The 17,953-nt window shown below is 42.5% G+C and overlaps 1 protein-coding gene, 1 non-coding gene and 1 pseudogene across 2 annotated transcripts in view; all 3 read right to left on the bottom strand.

The window, feature by feature from the left end:
* Window positions 1-6,947: 6,947 nt before the first annotated feature.
* LOC115031460 lies at window positions 6,948-7,054 on the bottom strand. Its single transcript, XR_003837080.1, has one exon. It is a non-coding gene; the product is annotated as a U6 spliceosomal RNA (small nuclear RNA).
* A 1,311-nt stretch (window positions 7,055-8,365) lies between these two features.
* Window positions 8,366-9,531, bottom strand: LOC110296533 (annotated as a pseudogene).
* A 1,302-nt stretch (window positions 9,532-10,833) lies between these two features.
* Window positions 10,834-17,953, bottom strand: part of Strip2 (striatin interacting protein 2) — a 43,088-nt gene continuing 35,968 nt past the window's right edge. The window contains exons 19-21 of the mRNA XM_021165316.2: window positions 16,807-16,911; window positions 14,651-14,855; window positions 10,834-13,839 (exon numbers count right to left, since the gene is read on the bottom strand). Of these exons, the coding sequence (XP_021020975.1) occupies window positions 13,589-13,839; window positions 14,651-14,855; window positions 16,807-16,911 (561 nt within the window). The 3' untranslated portion in view covers window positions 10,834-13,588. The remainder of the gene's footprint in view (window positions 13,840-14,650; window positions 14,856-16,806; window positions 16,912-17,953) is intronic.

The following is a 17,953-nucleotide window of genomic DNA, read 5'->3' as shown; positions in this document are numbered from 1 at the left end:
TTCTTCTGAAATGACTCTAGCCTGTGTCAAGTTGACATTAAAAACCTGCCAGCACAATATTATAAAACGGTCTCTAAAATGGCCAGTCATGGTGTCTCATGCCTGTAATCCTAGCACTTTGGAACCCAAGGCAGGAGGGGATTAGATGTTTCAGGCCAGCTAGGGTTAGAGAGTGAGACCCTCAAATAGATATAAATAAATAACTGCAAGAAAAATAAATGATTAAAGCAAGTGTAGAGCAGAGTGCATTGCATTTCCAACTATTTACAAAAAATGTGGTAGGAGGATATAGGGATTTGGGGAGCTTTCTGAAAGGATTAAAAAAAAATCACTCTGATGGTTTGTATATGCCCTGCCTAGGGAGTGGCACTATTAGAAGGTGTGGCTCTGTCAGAGCAGGTATGTCCCCGTGGGTGTGGGCTATAACACCCTTATCGTAGCTGCTTGGAAGCCACTATTCTGCTAGCAGCCCTCAGATGAAGATGTAGAACTCTCAGCTCCTCCTGCACACTGCCTGCCTGGATGCTGCCATGCTCCCGCCTTGATGATTATGGACTGAACCTCTGAACCTGTAAACCAGCCCCAATTAAATGTTGTCCTTATGAGAGTTGCCTTGGTCATGGTATCTGTTCACAGTAGTAAAACCCTGTATAACACAAGCTGTATAACATAAGGTCATTTAAAGTTCAAGAGCTGTGTGAGATTAGACTTGATCGTGGTGTCTGTTCACAGCAGTAAAACCTTAAGACAATCATGCAGGTATTGATGACTTCTGGGGAACAAGATAGGAAAGCAGCCGGGGAGACTATGCTCTTTATTATGTGCTACTATGTTTCTGAGTTCCTCACATGTATTTTCTCAGTAAGCATGCTAGCAAAGAGCTCTAGCTTGACACTCCCTCATACATCCTTTCCCCAAGCCTGAAACATTTTACTTGACTCTATATGTTTATTTTAAAAACAGAATAAACCAATTATCTCTAATAAAAGAAAAACAGTTAATATTGCTATGTCTTAGGGATTTTTTTGGAGTGTGTTGTGTAAGTACATATGTTGAAGTGTACATGCAACATGTATGTATACATGATGTGGTGGCCGGAGGCCAGTGTTGGGTGTCTTTCTCAATTGGTCTCCACCTTATTTTTTGAGACAGGGTCTGTCGCTGAGCCTGGAGCTCACTGATTTGGTGATTGGCTGCCCCTCCCCTTCAATCCAGGTGTTCAGCTATATCTTAACACATGGGTTAGAGGTTTGTACCACTACCTCTGGCTTTATGTGGTACCCAGGGCCCTCATTCTTGCACAGCAAACCCGTTATCAGCTGAGCCACCTCCCCAGTGATGAGCATTCGTTACCATAGTAAGTTGACTCATCACTCCAAAAACAGATTGTCCATATCCTCGGCCCCAGAAACTGTGAACATTATCCTGTATAGCAAAACACTGACAAACAATCAAGTTCAGGATTTTTTGAGAGGAGTTTATCCAGGTGGGCCTTAAATGCAACCGCACGGATCCTTATGAAAGCAAAGCTGAAGACATTTGGAGAGGAAGGAGCATTGTGACCACAGAGGCAAAGGCTGGACGGATGCGCCGCAGACGCAGACTCCTGGAAGCTGGACGAGGCCGGGAGCACCCTGGTTCGAGCCTCTGGAAGGAGCGCAGTGCGTGAGACCTTCATCCCAGGCGTGGTTTGTGGAGGTGGAGATTAAGCTGCGGACCTCGGGAGGCAAGGAAACTGCTCTCCCACTGAGCCGTGCCTTCTCAGTCCCATTCGTGTTGTTTTAAGGTCACCCAGTTCCCAGTAATTTGTAACAGCGCTCCGAAGTTAATCGAGTCAGGAAACTATACAGCTGTTGGCCAGCTGGGTTTTGTATTCCATAGAGATACAGATGTGGTTCTTCTGGCCCACAACCAAAGCTGTCAGTTCTGCTTAATTCTGACACAGGCAGTTGTCACTAGTGATACTGAAGTGTAGAGATTTTTTTTTTCCCTAGGGGAGAAACTATTTTATCAGTAAGTATATTTTAAAATTTTCAAAAGAGCAAAATCTCTTTGAAGTTAAACATTAAGAAAATACTAATTTCAAGCACGGTGAGAAAAAATATCAACAATATTTCCATGATGTTTGTAGAACATGATTTTAATATTTTCAACTGTTAATGTTCAACAAACAGAATAATTATTTTAAGATATATTTCATTGTTATGTCTTCCTTTTCATATCTGATTTTATTAATTTGGATACTGCCTCTGTGCCCTCTGGTTAGTCTGGCTAAGGGTTTATCTATCTTGTTGATTTACTCAAAGGACCAGCTCCTGGTTTGGTTGATTCTTTGTATAGTTCTTTTTGTTTCTATTTGATTGATTTCAGCCCCGAGTTTGATTATTTCCTGCTGTCTACTCCTCTTGAGTGTGTTTGCTTCTTTATGTTCTAGAGCTTTCAGGTGTGCTGTCAAGCTGCTAGTGTATGCTCGCTCCAGTTTCTGTTTGGAGGCACTTAGAGCTTTTGAGTTTTTCTCCTATTTTTTTTAAAGGTTTATTTATTATTATATGTAAGTACAGCTCCAGAAGAGGGCATCAGATCTCATTACGGGTGGTTGTGAGCTACCATGTGGTTACTAGGATTTGAACTCAGGACCTTTGGAAGAGCAGTCAGTGCTCTTAACCACTGAGCCATCTCTCCAGCCCATGAGTTTTCCTCTTACCACTGCTTTCATTGTGTCCCATAAGTTTTGACTTGATGTAGCTTCATTTTCATTAAATTCTAAAAAGCCTCTAATTTCTTTTTTTATTTCTTCCTTGACCAAGTTATCATTGAGTAGAGGGTTGTTCAGCTTCCATGTATATGTGTGCTTTGTATTGTTTTTGTTGGTATTTAAGACCAGCCTTAAGCCGTGGTGATCTGATAGGGTTCATGGGATAATTTCAATCTTCTTGTATCTGTTGAGGCCTGTTTTGTGACCAGTTATATTGTCAGTTTTGGAGAAGGTACCATGAGGTGCTGAGAAGAAGGTATATTCTTTTGCTTTAGGACGAAATGTGCTATACATATCTGTTAGATCCATTTGGTTACTCTTGGCTATTTTAATACACACACTAATCATACCTGGGAGGCTCTGCCCTCACGACCTATGTCCCAAAGGTCCCGCCTCCCAGTACTAGTATTTGAGACCTAAGGTTGCAGCAGAGGAATTGGGAACAGGAATACACATTCAGCATGACATATTGTCACATAAAACCTTGGGTCCAATAACAAGTTTGATAGGGTTTTTTTTTTTTTTGTAGAATTTTCATGCTTATTTCTTATAAAATTATTCATTTGTAAATGACATATAGTGAAATACACATATGTGATAATATTTGCACACTTACAAAATCATCATCACAATCAAGATTATGCCAAATTCCAACATCCCTAAAGTCTCACTGGGCTGTGCTAAACCCTACCTGTCTCTTCCCTCATCCTATGGGAACAGTTTGCTTGATAAATATTCTTACCGTGAGTTTAGTTTCTCTTAACACTGCACATCTGAGTAAATCAGCATCACTGTTTTGAGACACAGCTCTACCATTACGTATGTGATGTTTGGTGTGTTAAGGAGGGTGTACTAGACAACATTTGGGAAATTATTTCATCTGGACTATGTTCTTGAGGCTATAATGTGCTCAGGCCTGAACTCACATAAACTTTGCAGATAAGGATTTCTAACAGAATACTAGAAGCTGCCGAAGATTCACCAGTGGAAGATAACCAAAAACGTGGACGGTATCAATCCTCTGTCACTGCCATAAACACCCAATCCCAGCACTTCAAAGGCAGAGGCAGGCAAACGTCTGTGAGTTCAAGGCTAGCCTGGTCTTCGTAAAGAGTCCCAGGCTAGCCAGCGCTACATATTGAGACCTGTAAAACAAACAAAATATCCCACAAAACAGCAACAGAAATGTAAGAGGAAACTGGCACCTTGGCTCACAGTCCTGGAGGTGCCACACCTGTTGTAAGGGCAGGGCCTTACGGCAGGAGCGTCTGGCAAGAGCAACTGCTTCCTGGAAGAGCCAGGAAACAAAGCAAAGTCCCATGATCCATTTAGTGCGTGTTCTCCCCAACGGCCAAATATTTCCCCTTAAGGCTCCACCTTGAGGATCACACCTTTAATTCGGGGACTTTGTTGGGGACTCTATCTAAATTATATTGAGCTATAACAACAAATCATGTTTCCATGTTTTCCAAATGCCCCCATTAGGATTTACCCAAACCACCTAACATTTCCCAAGGCATCACATGCGCCATGCTTTGCTGGCGAGTTTTGACCTCCCCTTCTACTCCATATTGGAGATTATGCATTTCTTGTTTTGTTAAACGGTCATTTGTGATCAGAAAGGAGGCAAATGCTCTTCACTGTACATTTGTGGGGAGGGAGAGAGAAAATAGGCAGAGACTCAAAAGTTGGTAAATGTTGTATTTCATGCATGTAGATAGACATACCCTAAATTCTATGTTTTGTTTCTCATGTTGAAAAACATCATATAAAGTTGCATTAAAGTAAATGGGGTGTGATTAGGCCACGGGGGAAGAGTCCTCAGAAATATGATTAAGCATGTAAGTCTAGTACTGGTACTTGTACAAGTACTGTTAAAAAACCCGCTGTTCCACAAAAATGTCGTTTATAACTTAATCATGTAACACTTTTTACTACAGACAACATTGGCTTACCACACAAAGGTCCTCCTGCTTTTCTTTCCAGCTATGTTTTAATTTTGAGGCAAGGTCTTACTAAGTTGAGAAAGTCACCGCTGAAGGTGCCAAAAACCACTGAGATCGACGGCTCTCAGGAGCTCACGGAAAAGCTCTTGAGACGTTAAGATCTCCAACAATCACGCCACTCTCCTCCAGAGCTCACTGAGAATCTGCAGTGAATCGTGTATCATGCACATCTGTAAGTCTAATAGACTGTAACTGCTTCCAGGAGATAATGGGCTTGCTAGTAGATTTTTTTAACAGGGACTCACGGAGCATAGGGGATTCTGGGAATTGTAGTTCAGGTTTTCTTTCGAGTTGCAGAGGTCTTGGTAAGTCACGGCGATGATTCACAATTGCTGATCTAGCATCTGTTTTAACTCTTTACCTCAGAGTTTCAGAAGATATTTTACAACTGTGGTAGACTTTATTCTTGTTCCTAGTTGTATGTCCCTCCTCTGTAACAGTCTAATCCAGGCATGCCTTCCTGTAGGGGAGTAACGCCCCTACCGAGTATGAGGCTTGACCATCTGAGGTGCTTTGCTGTGAACCCTTGAAAGGTGCACCATGTCTAAGAAGTAGATACTACATTTATTTGTAGGAATTAGTCTCTTGTTCCTGTTTTACTGAGAACAAACTCTTTTCCATCAGTCATTTTAGATCCCGGAGCCTAGGAAGAGAAGACAGGTATAACAAACTCCCACACTAAGTACTCAGACCCTTAAATAAGAAAGAAATCGTAGTGTCTTTGTTGTTGCTGTTTGTTTTTATGAGACAGCCTCTCATTGTGTAGTCTAGCCTGGCCTCAAACTCACAGAGGTCCCTCTGCCTCTGCCTCTCCAGTGCTGGGACTAAAGGCATGGTTGTCTACCTCAGAGCTCTGGGATGTGCCCCCGCACCTGGCCAAAAGGTTTGTTGTTACAAGTCTCGGAGAATTTGGGGATTTTTATTTTTAAAGATTTATTTATTTTATATATGTGAGTTTATTGCTGTCTTCAGACACACCAGAAGAGGGCATCAGATCCCATTACAGATGGTTCCCATGTGGTTGCTGGGAATTGAACATAGGACCTCTGGTAGAGCAGTCAGCACTGTTTTGTTTTGTTTTGTTTTGTTTTGTGTTGTGTTGTTTTGTTTTGTTTTTCAAGACAGGGTTTCTCTGTATAGCCCTGGCTGTCCTGGAACTCATTTTGTAGACCAGGCTGGCCTCGAACTCAGAAATCCGCTTGCCTCTGCCCTCCCAAGTGCTGGGATTAAAGGCGTGCACCACCACGTCCAGTGCAGTCAGCACTCTTAACTGCTGAGCCACCTCTTCAGCCCGAGTTTGGGGATCTTGTTGTCATACATCATGTGTACTGGCCCTGGAAACAATAGCATGAGGCTACTACAACAAATCCCTCCCATAATTGGTTTACAGGCTAGTGTCCTAGCGAGAAGAGCGACAACCTATGTTACAGTGCCAAAAAATTTGGCAAATTAGTGCCTATGGTAACTTGAAGATGGAAAATGCTCCTTGTTGGGGAAGTACCACTGGAGATTGAACCTCCAGTTATAAATATGCTAGGCTGACACCCTACCATTGAGCTATAGTCCTCCAAAGCCCCAGCCCCCATTTTGGTAATTTTTTATTTAGAGTCTCGCTAAATTGCCTGGTTTGGCCTTGAACTTTCTTTTCCTTTTTTCTTTTCATGTGATAGTTTTTTTGTTTGTTTGTTTTGTTTTGTTTTTTGTTTTGTTTTCTGAGACAGGGTTTCTCTGTGTAGCTCTGGCTGTCCTGGAACTCACTTTGTAGACCAGGCTGGCCTCAAACTCAGAAATCCGCCTGCCTCTACCTCTGAGTGCTGGGATTAAAGGTGTGCGCCACCACCGCCTGGCTCGTGTGATGGTTTTATTACAGTGCTAATACTCAGGACACAACACAGCACCTTAGTCTTCTAATCTGAGTTTTGGTCACTGGGCTAAAAGTGTTACTTGAGCTTTTTTTCTTACACATACCAGCTTTGAGGAAAAGTACTCGGTGGTAACAAAGCAACGTTAATCTGATTAAACAGTTTATCCTTAATAACCTGAGACATCAATCCATGGATGCTTCTGTGGTGGTTTTACAGCTGTCTCTAGTAGTTTTGGCAAGCTTGTCTTCCAACCTGCAGTCATGTGTTTCTAAATCCATGAAACTGACACATCCTAGCTGGGCTTCCAACTGCTCTAACTTAAAAAATGTGGAAAACTTCATGAATTTGCGTGTCATCCTTGCGTAGGGGCCATGCTAATCTTCTCTGTATCGTTCCAAATTTAGTGTATGTGCTGCCGAAGGGAGCACAGCCTTGAACTTCAATCTTCCTGCTGCGTAGCTGCAATTACAAATCAGTGCTACCAGGGTCTGCTAGAGAGCATTGCTGCTGTTCTTCCTTCTCCTCTCTTCTTCTTCATCTTCTTCCTTTTTTCTCCCTCTCCTTCATCTCCTTCCTCCTTCTCCCTTGCGTCCTACTCTCTTCCTTCCTCTTTTTCCTCATTTTCTCCCTCTCCTTCATCTCCCTCTTCCTCCTTCTCTTCCTTCCTCCTTTTTCTTCCTCTTCTTCCTTCAGTCCTTCTCTTATTTCTTTTGGCTTTTTTGAGGCAGGGTTTCTTTGTGTAGCCCTGGCTGTCTCAGAAGTCCCTAGTAGCCTAGGCTGGCCTTGAACTCCCAGTGATCCTCCTGCTTCTGCCTCCAGAAGTGCTGGGATTACTGGCTTGTGCCATCATGTCTGATCTGGGTGAAAAGATTCGAAAACAGAAATGTTGGTAGCAGGAGTTGGCTAGTATTAGCTGCATTTGTTCAAATTTCACAAGGAAGGAATGGCAAACCAAACCAAACCGAACCAAACCAAACCAAACCAAACCAACCAACCAACCAAAAGAACAAAAAACCTGGCCTATTATCAAGCAGGGAAAAGGTAATTCAGAAATTTCAAGACTTAACAAAGGTTGACCACTGCAACTGTTTATCCAGCTCACGAGATGCATCGAATCAAAAGGCTTTTAGCACATTGCCCTAGGGTAAAGACCAAACAGAATGTGGTATTCAAAAGCCCCACTAAATTTTTTCACTGGACAAAAAGACTCAAAGAGAGACTGTACAGTGGCCTGATACACTCAAAGGACCTGTAATCAAATCTAGAGAGGCATTTAAAGGAGCTGCACTTGTAACTACTGGCAAACAGGCTAACTGGAATTAGACTTTGAAAAAGCTCCTGATAATGTTGTTCAAAATATAAACTGATTCCCATGCCTCAACAGGCCTTAACCAGGAAGTACAGCAAGGAAGATGTTCATCTTGGGAGTACAGAAGAAAGGGTGTCTCCAGTGGACATCTTTATTGTTGAATATATCATCAATTTCTCTGAACCCACAACTGGAATTCTATCTTAATTCCACACAGAGTCATGAACAGCAACATGAAGAAGAGAACTAAGCCATCACAGCTTATTTTCTTTTACAGGCAGGCAGACTATTAATAGGAGTACTCTAGAATGTGCAATGGCTTAGTCGCTAAGGGATCTAAAGGGGATGAGCTGTTTAAGGGTTCCTGATGCTACATCTCTTGGCCATTAGCTGAACCTTGTGCTAACACCAAACAGAGATGTAGAAAACACTAAATTGACTTAGCAGCTGTGCCCAGGAGTCCAATGGTAAGAAAAGACAAAACACTGCTGGGAGCACCCATCCCAGGAAGGACTTTACTTCCCAGGGGCTTTAGGTTGGCACCACTCGAGAGTTCACATGGCTGATCTCATCCCATATTGTATTCGGCACATCTCCACTATGATAGTAATGCGACCCCTAGAAGGGACGGTCACCACTGCATCAATGAGGGACTTGGATTCCTGGAAAAAGCTTCCTATTTAAATGCTCCACAGGTCCAATCCAAACAATCTAATCGTTGGAACCACAGCCTCAGAATAGTGTTTGCTACGGTCAGTACCTGAGTCCAAGCCCATCCAGTTATACCAAAGGCCACAGAGGCTTGGCCAGTCTTGGCATTCTCACAAAACTTATCAAGTCAATAGACAAGGTCATCTTGCCTCCTTCATCGTACAGAGAAGTCAAAATCTCTATGTTGTTTACTTTAAAGAAGGAAAAGGCCATTCTCCTACCGATGATTTAGCTCGAGTCTCCAACACTTACTAATCAGCCAGATCTTGTTTGCAATTTCCGCTCTGCCCAAGGTTGAACTCTCTAAAGCCTTGGCAAAGTAGTTCAGCTCCTTCATAAAAAATAAAAATAAAAAAATCCAGCCTTCTGTGGAAGTTTCACTCCCACTGTGGAACTGTGGGCTCAGTGCACAGTCCCCAAAGCATTGTTGACACAGACGCCCTCTCATTTGGACAGTGAAGCTCAGAAAGCATGGCTTGGCTCTGGCCTTGTTCCCCAAAGCAGTTTTTCCCCTTCCTTCTTCCTCCACACGGAAATGGAGGTTCTCCAGCCGGATGACAGGCCCAGCCGCTGGCTTGGCGTGGGCTTTCTCTCCTCCTGGGCCCACTCAATCCTTCCACTCAATCCTTCAAGAACAGAACATTCATGCCTCGCCGAGATTTGAGTTCTGTAGCAACTGCTTCTAAGGAGTATTTGTCACCCATGGGAACACCATCAGGTGGCTCATAAGGACAACTTGGCTCCATATCCAAGCAGAATGTGAGGCTTGGAACAGCAACTTTGATCCTTTGGTTATTTGTTATCTGGTTGTTCATAGAAACACCGAGGTCCGCTCTCATAATGGCCCACTTCCCTTTCCAGAGTCAGCTTGTTAGAAAGCAACATTTTGGCAATACTTCAGGTGGAGAAGCCAAGAGCTGAAGAAGAGATGACTGTAGCTGGCATGGGACCCTGAAGCATGCACCTTCATGCTTTTTTGAGACAAGGGCCTCACTATGTAGCTCAGGCTGGCCCCCTGCCTCTGTTTCTAAGTAGGAAGAAATCTGTTTCTAACCCCCAGAGAATACTGAAAGGTAGGGAATTCCTTCTGGAGAGCAGCCTAAAGACCTTCCCTATCCAAATGAACATTTGCTCAATGGGATCACAGGATCACTATGGATTGATAGATTCCAAAGTTGAAGTTTGTCTTCAGCACATAACAAATGCAAGGCCAGCCTGAGCTATGTGAGACCCTGCCTCCAAAACACAACAAAACAAATACAGTCTTGTTAAGATACCATTGATAAAACTTTGTATATGTTTAATATGTACAAAGATGTCCTGGTGTCAAGTGGTGGTGGCGCAGGCCTTTCATTCCAGCACTCAGGAGGCAGAGGCAGGCAGATCTCTAAGTTTGAGGCCAGCCTGGTCTACACAGTGAGAAACCCTGTCTTGAAAATCAGAAGAAAACAAACAAAACTCCCAAAAGGATGTTCTGGTGTATGTCCACATTTGAAATGATCACTTTTAATTCAGAAGTCTCAGGGTCAAAAGATTCTGCATCTATGTTAAGGTCAGCCTGGGACCCTGTTTTATATATATATATAACATATATATATTTATACTGCCCACATATATATATATATAATATATATATATATATACTGCCCTAGACTAGACTTGATGAGATCCTGGACTTTAAGACTTCATTGGATAAGATTTGAAGCCTTCCTTGGGGAGGAGCTGTGTGTATTTTGTGTAGAATAGGAACAGATATTCATTGGCATGACCATAAGGCCATTACACGACCCCATACCTGTCAGTCTCTGGGTAGAGTATGCTCTTCTGGATGAGAGCTAGGCTTGTCCACGTGAGCTGATTGCATGGCGTCAGTCAATGACATGAACGATGCCCCTTCTGCCACAACAGCAGGAGCTCTGAAATGCACTTACACAGTATGGTTTACTTCCTGCTTTTGCCCTTTCAGAATTAAACAGTATGCGCTAGGAACATCCATTCAGCCTTATGCCAGAATAAGAATAATTTTAGAGAAAAGCTAATCCAGAATCCAAGGTGAGCCAAGTAGCTGGCTCCAGACCCATGATGACGAAAGAAACATTTGTTACATCATTCAGGTTTGGAGTTCTATATTTATCCTGTGTCCTTTTCTATTTAACACGACTTTAAGGTTATCTTATGTTAAAGAACTAAAGACCAGATTTCTTAAGTCCAGGTTTTTCTTTTTATTAAAGTGTTCAGTGAGATGAACAATATTATCAATCAACATAAACTTCACGGAAATATTCACAAAGAAAGTCCTTATATTATAAATCATACAAATGGCATGCTTCTATGTGGAAGCTGTAATCACCATTAAGTGTTGGTTAATCTGAAGCTATTCCTAACCACATATGCCATCTCTCAAACTGGGAGATCTAGCCCAGTTATCTTAGACATAGGGCTCGCTGTTTATACCAGAAAGTTAGCCACAGCAAGTTGTGGGGAAAATGTGATTTAAATTAATCATTCTTTTTTGCAAGGTATAATAGTTTCTCCATCTGCATTGAGAATTAATATTCTCAAGAGTTATAAATAATAAAATACAACATATTAAAGCTTAGTATACTTCTGTGCCTCAGAAAGCATTTATGTGGTTTTTTTAAAAGGCAACTAATTTTTTCTTTACAGAATTGAATATGACATAACTTTAAAGTAGATTGGTAATGACTCTTTCCTGGAAAATTACCTTTTTACTCAGAAATTAAAATCACAGTAGCCTGACCCTAGATGAATAATGTTACCTGGTGCTGTATTCAGTAAGCTGTTTGAAATGAGGATTGCTGTCAGGCTTTGATACAATTCGAAAATTATTTTAAGATACTTCATCTGGTACGTACTTCACATTCTCTGCCATTTTCCACAGTAAGAAACCCTGCTACCCGAAGCACAGAGGTACTGATAGCTCCTTTGGATAATGTTGGTCTCTATAGTGACCTAAAATGAGACTGTGCTTGACAAAGGGAAGAGTAAATGAGCCAGTCTGGACCAGCTCTCTAGGAATAAAGTGTCCTTGTGCTATCATAAAAAGATTCATTAGTGTCTAGGCAGTGAGGAGACCTTTACAATGAAAAAGTTCAAAGACTAAAATTGAAAAGCAGAAGATAAAAATGTGATTTTTCTATGTAGGAGGAATAGAGACTCCTCCATGAAATATATGATACTTCCAGTACAAACCACATTGAAACTGCTAGCAGTTAAAAAAAACCAATAACCATGGGAGGGAAAATTAAACTGGTGCTGTTGCTTCTCATTAAAAAAATCAGCTAACATGGACAAATCTCAGTAAATAAAACCTCCTATAATCATTTAAAATGAACTTCTTGGAGGTGGTGGCCCATGCCTGTGACACTCAGCAGACAAGAGGAAGGAGGATCACTCCAAGTTCAAGGCCAGCCTGGCTGTACAGTAAGGTCTGGCCTAGCCAGGGCTGTAAAGCCGGATCCTGCCTGACTCCCATGCCCACTCAGGTGACGATCTGGGCTTATATTAGACAGTAATTTTCTGCAGTGTACTCAGCTGTTTAAAAACTGAAAGAGTGGAAAATCCTAGAGTAGAGCCTCAAACTGAAGGACAGAACTCAAGTGAGCTGCAGCCGAGACAGAAGTAACCAGGATTCTCCGTGACAACTCCAAGTTTGTCCTGCTGAGATGAATACTCTGGGTTCACCTCTGAGCAGTTCCAGGAGCTAAGAAAGCACTTTGAGAAAGACTGCCACCCTAAGGAGGAGACTCCGGAGGCCTAGGCTGACGCACTCAAACTGACAAAAGGAGACACCAGGATTTGGTTCTTCAGGAAAAGGCGTGAAATGAAGCTCAAGCGGTTGTCTAAGGCCCGCAAGAATTGGAAAATGCGCTGTCGCCACTGTACATCAGGAGAGACCACCAGGCAGAGCCCCGGAGTCCTCTCAAAATGACTCTGGCCTCCCCGAATATTCGGAAGCCTTCATGAGTCTCCCACTCTCTTCTGGGTACCGACGCAGAGGTGGCATGTCACAGGATTCCGGACTCCCTGGCACAGGCTCTTTTCGTTAATGTTTTTCCAACTTCCTTCTTGGGGCAGGGGGCTGTTGGGTTTTATGTCTGTAGATGGGACATGAGTAATAAAGCTGGCATTCATAGGAAAAAACTGAAGTACTTTGTAAAAAGCCTAAGCTATTCCTAGAGAAGGCCATATTATATTAATTGTGATTCTTTTCAAATGATGAAGCATTCAATGTGCTATACAAAATACACATGAAATATTTTTTTACATTGAACACAGAGCTCTTAAGGAAAAAAAAAACCTACACAGTATGCTGTTCTGGAACATGCAGTGTTTTGGAAACAGTCATCCTTTATAAAGATGCAGTGCTCTCAAACCATCTTAGAACCAATGATGATTTTATAAAGAGATGAGCATCAACATTTGAAACATGAAATACAGTCTAAAGTTGGTTTTGCTAAATGATACGTCCCAGGCATTTTGAGTGGGCAAGAAGACAAGGCTCGTTTTATGGCCTGTGCCTATCCCCCTGCTGGAGATGAATGTCGTGGTCAAATGCCATGACAAACTTCCTTCCACTATTGTGGCTGACAAAAGTGAGCAGGGTTCTAGGCAAGATTAAAGCAGGTTTCCAAGAGTCTGTCCAGGACTGATCCATCGGGAGATTTGAAGGCCAACTAGGCCCCTAGCTGAGCCTAGGGCAAATTGATCCATTTGCTTTGACCCCAGTCTTGCAACCACCTTTGAGTCTATTGGCATCCAGAATAGCCCTGAACTCTGCTGGGTGTCTGTCTCTGCTGGATGCTGGGCTGGAACTGCCCTTGACACACATTCCTAGAGTTCAGTATGAAGGCTGAGTGGGCAGGACAGGCAAAGCACATTACTGGAGCCAACCGCCGTCCGCTGCTTTGCTGACAAGAGCTCAGTGAGTCTGGAGCAGCTCCTCCCAGCAGATGGGCTGTGAGAACACCTCTCTCTCCAGCCAGAGCTCATAGGAATAATGGAAATCTTCAGGCAGATCTAGCCTCTGCCCCAGCACGCTCTGCAAACAGTTATCCACAGGTGAGAATTCTGAGTCCTGAGGTTTATCATATCGGCGGCTGTTAAAAGCCTCAATGTTGGCCCTCAGGGTACATTCTTCTGCTTGGAAGTCCCATGGCCTGGCATCGATGTCTAACATAGGAAGAGAGGAAGAAAAAGATACATACAACTCAGGATGCTACCCCCCTCCGCACAGCATGGTCTATGGGATCCTAACAGTGAAACTGCTCAAAATGTTCTTTTAAGAGCTATGTATAAAGTAGGCACATAGCACGCCTACAGGTTTTTAAAGTATTCATATGCTCACATATAAACTAACATATACAGAAACGATCTTTGGCAGATTAGAAACTGCTGAGAAAGGAGATAAGAGGGCTTAGTATTGTAATCTCTCGCTTATTTCTTTCTAGTAATTTATTATAATTGTTAAGAGCAATTAAATTCCTCTTATTGAGCTTTCCATAGTGGGTGAAAAGAGGAGATGGGAGCAGAACATGAAGAATCAGTCTGTACCAACTCAGCCAGGCATGGTGGTGCATGCCTTCAATCTTAGCTTTGGGGGGCAGATGCAGGCATATCTCCTGAGTCTGAGGTCAGCCTAGTCTATATAGCAAGTTCTAGGACAGTCAGGGCTACATAGCAAGACTATGTCTCAAACAAAACAAAACAATAAAGCTAAAACAAACAAAAACTATAAGGAGGAAAACATTTTACCACATGATTAAATTTATATCATATTTAGGGGCTCAGGAGATGGCAAAGGGACCTAACTTTGGATTCTGACACCTACATAAAAGCCAGGTGCAGCAGTATGCATTTATAACCATGGTGCTGCAGGAGCAGAGACAGGCGAATCCCGGGAGCTCAGTGGCCAGTCAGCCTAGCCAATTAAGGAGCTCCACGTTCACTAAGAACCCCTACCATCTACTTTGGGAATACTCACCATTCCCGTAAGCCCAGTCATCATTCATGCGGTGGCGCACTTTCTGGTAAATGGCTGACATAGTCTTCATGTTGCTTTTTCTCCACTGGCGCCCAAGGTATTTGGTCTGTATCTTTAGTAGCTTCAGGACATAAAGTTGTAGCATGGCCTGTTTGACTTTGAGAGCTCGCTTTAAGATTGGAGCTGACTTAAACACCACTAACATCTGCCCAATGAAACAGGGATGGGGTAACAAATAGTCCATCATCATGTGAAGTTTCTTAGGATTTCCAACTCAGACCATATAAACAAGCCTGGCTATCCTAAGAGACCCAAGTATCTTGAATTGAACTGAAACATAAAATTCAGTTTATATGTCCAGATTTCTAAATACCAATAGCATATTACTGAGTGATTGTAAATGAGATGCCTATTTTGTCTGCCAATAACTTAAGTCCATGAACTTTAATTACTCTACGCAAGAGTTAGTCTTCAAGAATACAGAAGACCTGTATAAGGAGTTTGAGGATAGCCTGGGGTGAGTGAAACACTGTCTAACACACACACACACACACACACACACACACACACACACAAATTAAGCTAGACACAATGGCACATGCCTGCAATCACAATATTCAGAGGCTAATCATGAGTTCAAAGCCAGTCTTGTGATATACAACAAAACCAAGAACTAATTCACGTAAAGTTTATAATATTCACACTAGAAAGACTGCTTAGCATTTAAGAACACTTGTTGCTCTTCTAGAGGACCTGGGTTCTATTCCCAGCATCCTCATCATAGTTCACAACCATCCGTAACTCCAGTTCCATAGGATCCAATGCCTTGTTCTGACCTCTGTGGGTACCAAGTACAGAGTGGTATACATATATACATGAAGGCAAAACACAAATAAAATGAATAAATCTAAAAAATTAAAAAATTATAATATGTAATTCAAAACAAAGATTATCTGACATATATGCCATTTCCACTATTACTAGTTTCTTGTGTATCATTGGAGATTTCTGTTTTTGAGATGGGGTTTCTCTGTGTAGTCTTGGCTGTCCTAAACCTTGCTCTGTTGCCAGGCTGGCTTCAAGCTCCTGAGTGCTGGGATTAAAGGCACAAGCCATCACCACCTGGTCTTTTTGTTGTTTTCTTAAGACTTAAAACTATTTAGTTAAATTTTGTCACATGTATACATGTACGTGTTTTACACATGTGTGCAAACACTTCATAGTACTCATATAGAGGTCAGTGGACAGCTTCTAGATTTCTCCTCCCACTATGGGGTCACCAGGCACGCATGGCAAGCACTTTTGCCAGCTGAGCCATCTCGCTGGCCCTAGAGAAAATTTTTGTTTATAGATATATCACATATATATTATTTTTATATTTTAACACAATAGCCAAACACACTGTTCAATATCTTGCTTAGAAATTTTTAAAATTTGTGTGTGTGTTCATGTGTGCACACACAAGAATATGAGTATATTAGTGACAAGAGGCATTGGCTCTCCCTGCAGCTGAAATTACAGGCAGACGTGAACTGCCTGATGGCGGTGCTAGGAACCAAACTTGGGTTCTCTGCAAGAACAGCATATGCTCTTAACAACTGAGCCGTCTCCCTAATCCCCACATCTCTATAGACCGGGATAGCCTTAAAGTCACAGAGCTACTCCTTGCCTCTTCTTACCCAGTGCTGGGATTAAAGGCCTCATTTAATTTAATAATATAATTTGAAAATTATTCCACACCAGCAGAGAAATGCCTCATTCTTTCAAGTGGTTTTATCATAGTCTACTGTAAGGGTACATCCTAATTTATTTAAGCAGTTGGTCCTTGTTGATGAACATTTAGGTTGTTTCCAGACTCATTATTACAAGCAACATTGCAATGAATATTAGACTTGCTTCGTTTTGGGGATGTGTAAGTATAATGAAATGTGGTTGGCATCCCTTGTTAGAGCCGCCTTAAGAGTATCTGTATTTAGCTCCCTGGAAAGAAACAGACTGGTGGGTACTCATCTTGGAGTAAGCGCCCAGAGTTAGGAAGTGCAGAAGTGCAGTTAAATACACCAGTTAACCACAGAGCTTCCCAATAGGCAACGAACATATGCTAACAATGCACAATTCAGTTGAGTGGACGCTTCTGTGATCTAAAGCCCTCTTACCATGGTCCTGGAATGCTTCCATTTGGTCAGCTTATTGAGCAGCCTCAGGAGGTTGATGCAGGAAAAGAGGTTCCTCCAGCAGAACTGGCTGTTGTCTCCGGCTTCCTGAAATCATGAACACCATCTCAAAACCCACGGGACTTCCATTCCCCTAGAAGACTGCATGTCTCTGTCGGTCAGCTCGGGTGAATATCCAGCAGGAAACGCTGCCTCTTTACTCCTGCCCTTTACACGCTAAATCTCATTTCTGAGGGCGTACCATCCTTCACCAGAGAACTTCGTTAGGCTGAGCATGTAGCTCAGTAATAGAGCACTTGCAGAACTGTGTGCCTGAATCCCAACCAAACAAGACAAATAAATAAACAGAAAACAAATAAAACACTCAACTGACGAGCCTGCGAGAGTTTTGGGGGTGGGGGTAGGAGTTGAGGCAGGGTTTCTCTGTGTAACCCTGGCTGTCCTGGAACTTGCTCTGTAGACCAGGCTGGCCTTGAACTCAGGATCCACCTGCCTCTGTCTCCTGAGTGCTAGTATTGAATGGGTACACTACCATTGCCTGGCCCTACAAGACTCTTTATCTAGAGCAAGTATTGGTTAGAAAGGCAATACAGAAACACAGGAATTTAACTCAAGCACATTATCACTTAGAAACAGAGATGTTACATTTACTGCTGTAATCTTTGTGCTTGTGTAAGCAATGTTTGTAATTGCAAGGAGTTTGTTGTCATTCTGGAGGACTGTAAAATATATGGGTTGAGCTGGCTCTACCTCATGGGATCCAGGGATCAAATTCAGATAGTCAGACTTGTTTGTGGCAAGTGCTTTTTTTTTTTTTTTTTTTTTTTTTTTTTTTTTTTTGTGAAACCATTGCCCTGGCCCATGGGATCATCTTGATTAGGCTAACTGACATGGGAAAGACCCACTCTAATCATTGCCTGGGCTTGGGTCCTGGGTGCATAAAAAGGAAAGCCAACCGGGCGTGGTGGCGCACGCCTTTAATCCCAGCACTCGGGAGGCAGAGGCAGGCGGATTTCTGAGTTCGAGGCCAGCCTGGTCGCTAGGCTTAAACACTCATATTCCTCCTTTTTATGAGTAGATGCAGAGTGACCAGTGTCTGCTGCCAAGGCTTCCTCACTGTGTTAGAACT

This window comes from Mus caroli, chromosome 6 (genome assembly GCF_900094665.2).
Source record: "Mus caroli chromosome 6, CAROLI_EIJ_v1.1, whole genome shotgun sequence".
In the NCBI taxonomy this organism is placed as follows: Eukaryota; Metazoa; Chordata; class Mammalia; order Rodentia; family Muridae; genus Mus; species Mus caroli.
The sequence above is the reverse complement of the archived record's forward strand: the minus strand, read 5'-3'. Positions and strand labels throughout refer to the sequence as shown.